Below are 6,575 nucleotides of genomic sequence, written 5' to 3' on the forward strand. Positions count from 1 at the left end.
ACTGGTAATGTATATGGAAATATCGGAAATGAGTTTAAAAATCATATCACCGTTATTGAACAAAATTATATCGCGATACATATTGATATTGAAGTATTGTCCAGCCCTACTTCAATGTGAACCTATTTATTCCAGTTAGTTAGCAAGGCAACATTTCTAGTTTCAAAATAATTACATTTTTAAATTTTATTTTAGATTTATTTAAATTACTGAAATCATTTTTAACAGTTTTAATTTAACAATAACAACACTGCAAAAATAGAAGGAAAATAAATTATGAATTACTATGAATTTTTATTATTAAAAATCCTCCATCTCTCTGTGATTGGGGCAAACTGCAGTGAAGATGTGGGCGACTCTTACACATGATAAATTGGTCTCATTACAAGAGCTAAACACACACACACACACACACACACACACACACACGCGCAGTCTCTACAGCACTGTGTGTGTGTGTGTGTGAGAGTGTGGCAAAGATCAGTCTAAACCTGACAATGACAAATAGGAGTGCAGCGTAACAGTCTGAACACACAAAGAGAGAGTGTGTGTGTGTGTGTGTGTGAATGAGTGTGTTTGTTCATGAGTGTGTGTGTGTGTGTGTGTATGTGAGTGTGTGTGTGTGAGTGTGTGTGAGTGAGTGAGTGAGTGAGTGAGTGAGTGAGTGAGTGAGTGAGTGTGTGTGTTCATGAGTGTGTGTGTGTGTGTGTGTGTGTGTGTGTGAAGTCAAGAGAGCGACAGTGAGCTGAATGAGGGTGATTCACGTATTTCATTCAGTAAAAAGCAGGATATTCATGCAGCCAGTAGCAACCGCATAGCGACGCCCTGGCAACAGCTCTGAACACAGCTTTATGGTGGTGAGTTTTGCACAGTCAATCATCGCAAGCATAAAATTTATTATTTTTTATTATTTCACAAGGATAAAACCACAATTAACACCATAAGTAATTCAGCTTGAGCCACTTAACCTGAAGAATCCATTCAAACTTTGTTCTGGTGTTTGAAAACTTTATAGTTGAATTTTGTTAGCATGTGACAACGACAGCGATGACATCATCATGCGGTTTCATATTTGCATATTGGTCATTGGTCATCTTTTTTGCATGTAATCACATACAAAATAGCAAAGTTGCTGCATTTCATTTACACATTTCAGTTTTAGTTTTAGTAATTTTAGCAGTTCAAGTTGGCAAGGCAACATTTCTAATATTCTAATTTCAAACATTTCTTTATAATAATTCAATTTTTTTTAAATTTTATTTTAGATTTTTTCAAATGCTGAAAACCATTTTTAATATTTTAGTTTTAGTTAATAACAACATTGCAAAAATAGAAGGAAATTAAACTGTGAATTCTTATGAATTATTATTTAATTAATATTATTTTAAAAAACTAAAATACGGCTGTGATTACATATATATATATTATTATTATTATTATTATAGCTAAATTTAGCCAAACACCTAAATTTTGCTAAAACTTCTCATTCGCTACCTCGCAAACTGCTGCTTGCTTCAATAAATGCGAATCTACTTGAAAAAATAGAGTACAAATACAGTAAAAACTGACTGAGAACATTTCAAGATAATCTAATTGATTAAAAATAATGTCTAAAGTAAGGTGTAAAAAGTCAATGAGACGTCGTCAGAAATATGGTGAAACAAACGCATGTGCGTGAATGTGCTTTGTCTGTCAGCGCATTATGATCTCCACCCCACAGGAAAGAACATCACACACACACACACACACACACACACACACACTCCTTTGATGTTGAGGAATGTCCTGCTCAGCACAATGTTCTCAAAACACCTCTGACCCTTCATGACCTCTGCAGAAACACACACACTCACTCACTCACTCACCACACACACAGAGGGGAGACTTTAATCCACTAGTGCAAAGGACTGTGGGTAGTATCAGTCCAAAAGCATGCACAATTAGTAGATCAGAATTCTTGTGAACTATACAGCACAGAGAGTAGTCTGTATACAATCACTAACCACTATGCTGCAGGAGTTGGGCAGGTGTATCTGAGCCGGGAAAGCGTGAGTTTTCTTGACACGTGAGTGTGTGTGTGACTGCGAGAGGAGCTGAGCGTTAAAGAACTGCTGTAGGTACGAGCGAAGGACTCGCAGGTCGCACACGTTATCGATGCGGCCGCCGTAGATGGCGTTTTCCAAGAGACCATGCACGAATTCCCACTGAAACGCCTTCCCACCTGAAAAACACACGCACAAAGAAAATACTATAGTACAATCTCAAACCAAAACATGTAAATACATGCAAATATAAAAACATACAAACCCTCAGATGACGAGTTCATGTAGATTACATAGAGATAAACACACACACACACACACACACATCTACCTTCAAACAGACGGTCAATGATCTCAAAGCCGGCTCTCAGGTCTGACAGAGAGAACTCGTAGAACTTCGTCCAACCCTGTGCAACACAAACACATCCTCATCATCATCATCAGTTCAATTCAACTTCATACATTTAGCCAATGCAACAGAAACTCAGACTCAAAGTCTCATAATCATGATTAAATATGGAGTCGTTTTTCAAAAGCTTGACATGAATTTCCATGGATTTATAAGTTTATAATACTTTATTTTATATACTTACTTGATTTATTATATTTAATTTACAATATAAATAATATAATTTATGTAATAATTAAAATAATAAATTATAATATTTCGACACCTATTATAAATTATATATACATATATATATATATACACACACACATAATGTATTACATTTTTGTACAGAGACAGCACTAGTGAAATCTGACTAAAGTAGTATCACTGTAAAATCTAACGAACAGAAAAGTCCCATGATTCCTGGAGAAGCAGAAATCTGCACGCCTGCTGTGATGACTGGGTGTCGAGATGCCTGGTGAAAATAACACCATGTTTTCCAATAATGGCTGTTATAAAGCTTTGATTTCCATTTCCTTCAAAAGGCACACAATCGACACTTCTGTAGCGTTTCATTTTCCACTCTGAAGTCCACAAACATTGTTAGTCAACATCTCTTGCACCAAAAAAAAGAGTCTGACTCTTCTCTTCTTTGCTGCTGTATCTTTGAGACCTATTTATGTAAATGACCTTTGCTAATTGCCTGACCTCTATGTACAGTTCATAGTCACATCAAGTCACTGAGTAAGAGTTAATGTGGCCATATGTTAATGAGCCTATGTGACGTCATAATCATAAAAATAATGCAATTTTATAGTTTAACTGCGGAGCAAGAAACTTCCTGTTTCTTTCACAAAACCCTTTCAAGAGACACCATGAATTAGTTTTCTCCTACGCAGCTTATTAGACTTTAGGAGAGAGAGACATTACAAAAGAGAAAAGCAAAAGCTTCAGTTAATTAAATGGAGCTCTTCAAAGGCCTGACGCGCAGTATTTTAATTCAGAGTCTGAATTAATTGCCCAAACAGATCCAAGAGTTCCTGTCTGAATTCCAGCAATGGTTTGAGTGTATATCGTGTCTGCTGTCATGTGACCGGTGTGTGTACCTGTGGAATGTAGTTGCGTCTCTCCTGACAGACGGCGTGGAACCAGGCCAGACATAAGAGCGACTGAGCTCGAGTCAGGTGACCACCTTTACTGATCTGCTCCGCACTCCAAAACTCATACGTCCGCTTCAGGTTCTTCTTGAGGCCTGGAGGAGCCTGAACACACACACACACACACACGTAACGTTATCGTTAATGGATGTGCAGTCTGAGATGCACCTCTGTTGACATAAATTTCACAATTCGATTCGATTTCAAACAACAAGTTTTGATTCGATTCAATGATTCAATATGGATTTGATTTGGACACTGAGTGTCTTTCCTGAGGTTAATGTGATGTTACGTGACGTATTGTTTACCAGCTGCTTTATTGACGTCTTTCCGGGGTTGAAACACTGATTTTTGATTACAGGAGACATGAATCATTTCAGTAAGTTTCTTTCAGCACCTTCTGATGTTCATTCATGTTTATTTGGTGCTTTAACTAGTAGTAAAGAGGAAGACAAGATCGGTTCACGGCTACAGTGATCTGTTACACCACATTAAAGAGGGTTTCTGCAGTTTGTATGAAGGTAAATTTAAAGCTTTTTAAGACCTTATTAAAACCAGCTAAAGAAAATTAAAGGAAACACAATACATAAATGTTCTCTAAATGCAAACGTCTACAATGAGAATCCAGCTTCCAACCAGTGTTACACTATTATAGTTTTTATTACTATTTTGAATTAGTTTTTATTTGTATATTGTCTGTTTTCATTTTAATTTTAGTTCAAATGTAAGTCATTTCATTGTGTTTTTGTCAGTTGTATTCGTTTTTGTTTTTTAATGTCTGTTTAATCTGTTAAATTTTTACTTCAGTTTAAGTTTTAGTTATTTTAATACATTAAGTTGAAGTAAATCAAAATAAGAAATACTGAATAAAATAAGTTTACTTTTTCATATCTTCATTTTAAGTTAAAGTTTATTTTTATTTAAGTAACTCTTTTTATGGTTTAATCTTAGTTTTCTATTTCTTAATGTCTTCAATTTGCATCTCAAGTATATGTATCTTGATTTAAGGATATTCAGATATTATTTGTATTGGAAAACAAGACAAAAATATGGAGGAAGATAATCTTTTTTTGCAGTGCACGCAACATTTAATGCCATCTGAAGACTTTCTGCTCTGATTTAAGACGTTTGTAAGGCCTGGAAGGGCAAATTAAGATTTTAAGACCTTTTAAGGCCCCCAGAAACTTTGATTAAAGAGCATCAAAATGACATTTTTTGAAATTTGAAAGCTCTGACTTTGTTTGATATCAAAAGTAATGAGTACAAAGCTTATTGCGATTATTGAATAAGAAGCATGCTAAAAATAATGTTTAATGAAGTTTTGTTGATGCAGCAACTGAAAACAGCAGAGATTAAAAGTTCAGGCTTGGGATTTAAGAATCAATAACGGTTCATTAAAAAGAGAATACATTACATTTGACACACACTGACCTCATAGGTGACCTTCAGGCTGGACTGGAGCAGTATGGGAGTGAACTTTGCATGAACCTCAGCAGTCAACCAGACTCTGAAGCCGGCTTTGGGCTTCATACTGTTGAGCTCCTGCACACACACACACACACACACACATTAGATGTCACACTACAATGAATTAAATCGATAAATGCAAAGCATCAAACCAATAACAATCTCTCCTGTGTGTGCGTGCATGTGTTTCATTCTCTCACAGCCTCATCTCATCGACTCCAAACCCATTACAGATCTGCAGCGCTACACAACACACACACTTACATTTTGAGAATGAGCAGAGAAATGAAAACAAAAAGCAATTAATGTATCTGCACGTAATCTTCCTCACACAGATTCACTCTCACTTTGCAACAACAGTCATTTCAGCTATAATTAATTCCACAGCACAGATTATAAGAGAAGACAGATATCTGACAGAGAGACAGAACTTCACAATGAAACAGAAGACAGACAGAGAGTTCAGACCTTCTCCAGCAGGGGGAGCCACGCCGTGACCAGGTGCAGGTTTTTCAAGCACAGCCATTCACCGGAGCGAACGCACTCTCTGAGCGTCTGTAGAGCCAAGTCAGCCTGACCTTGACCCATCGCCAGCTTTATTACAGAAATGAATACTTTTAGTCAAAAACGATTCATTAAATTGATCAAAAGTGACAGTAAAGACATGTATAATGTTTCAAAAGATTTCTATTTCTATTCAACAAAGAATATCAGTTCAATTCAACTTCATACATTTAGCCAATGCAACAGAAACTCAGACTCAAAGTCTCATAATCATGATTAAATATGGAGTCGTTTTTCAAAAGCTTGACATGAATTTCCATGGACACAGTGAAGTCATTCATCTTTTCTTTGGCTCTAAATTATTCCCAGTCTTTTCACAACAGGCATTATTCAATAGAAGCAAATGTTTGAAAGAAAACCTTTTTAAACACCTGACATCTGAAAAAAGATTTCTATTTCTATTCAACAAAGAATCCTGAAAAATAAAATGTATCACATTTTCCTCAAGAATATTCAGCAGCACAACTGTTTTCAACATTGATAATAATCAGAAATGTTTCTCGAGCAGCAAATCAGCATATTAGAATGATTTCTGAAGATCATGTGACACTGAAGACTGGAGTAATGTTGCTGAAAATATAGCTTTGATCACAGCAAAAAATTACATTTTAATATATATTCACATAGAAAACAGCTATTTGAAAAAGTTTTTTTTTGAGCAGAAGAGACTTCTTTCAAAGTCATTTAAAAATCTTACCGCCCCCATATATTTTGAATTAGATTTAATTTTCATATTTTAAGGTTTAATTTTAATTTTATTCAAAGTTTTAGTAATTTTGATGCTTTTGTTTTTTTTATTATATTTTAATGTCTACATATTTATTTTAATTTTATTAAATTTTAGTTATTTTAGTACATCAACTTAAAGGGATAGTTCACCATATAACTCCGATTGGATTCGTCTGAAAGAAGAAAGTCATATACACCTAGGATGGCTTGAGGATGAGTAAATCA

General features: G+C 35.2%; 1 protein-coding gene across 1 annotated transcript in view; it reads right to left on the reverse strand.

The window, feature by feature from the left end:
* dync2h1 (dynein cytoplasmic 2 heavy chain 1) overlaps positions 1–6,575 on the reverse strand; it is a 96,262-nt gene that overhangs the window by 13,383 nt on the left and 76,304 nt on the right. Inside the window, 5 exon segments of the mRNA XM_016535131.1 lie at positions 2,004–2,221; positions 2,374–2,449; positions 3,540–3,695; positions 5,022–5,132; positions 5,526–5,651. Of these exon segments, the coding sequence (XP_016390617.1) occupies positions 2,004–2,221; positions 2,374–2,449; positions 3,540–3,695; positions 5,022–5,132; positions 5,526–5,651 (687 nt within the window).

This window comes from Sinocyclocheilus rhinocerous, unplaced genomic scaffold (assembly GCF_001515625.1).
Source record: "Sinocyclocheilus rhinocerous isolate Xijiao unplaced genomic scaffold, SAMN03320098_v1.1 scaffold215, whole genome shotgun sequence".
Taxonomy (NCBI): Eukaryota; Metazoa; Chordata; class Actinopteri; order Cypriniformes; family Cyprinidae; genus Sinocyclocheilus; species Sinocyclocheilus rhinocerous.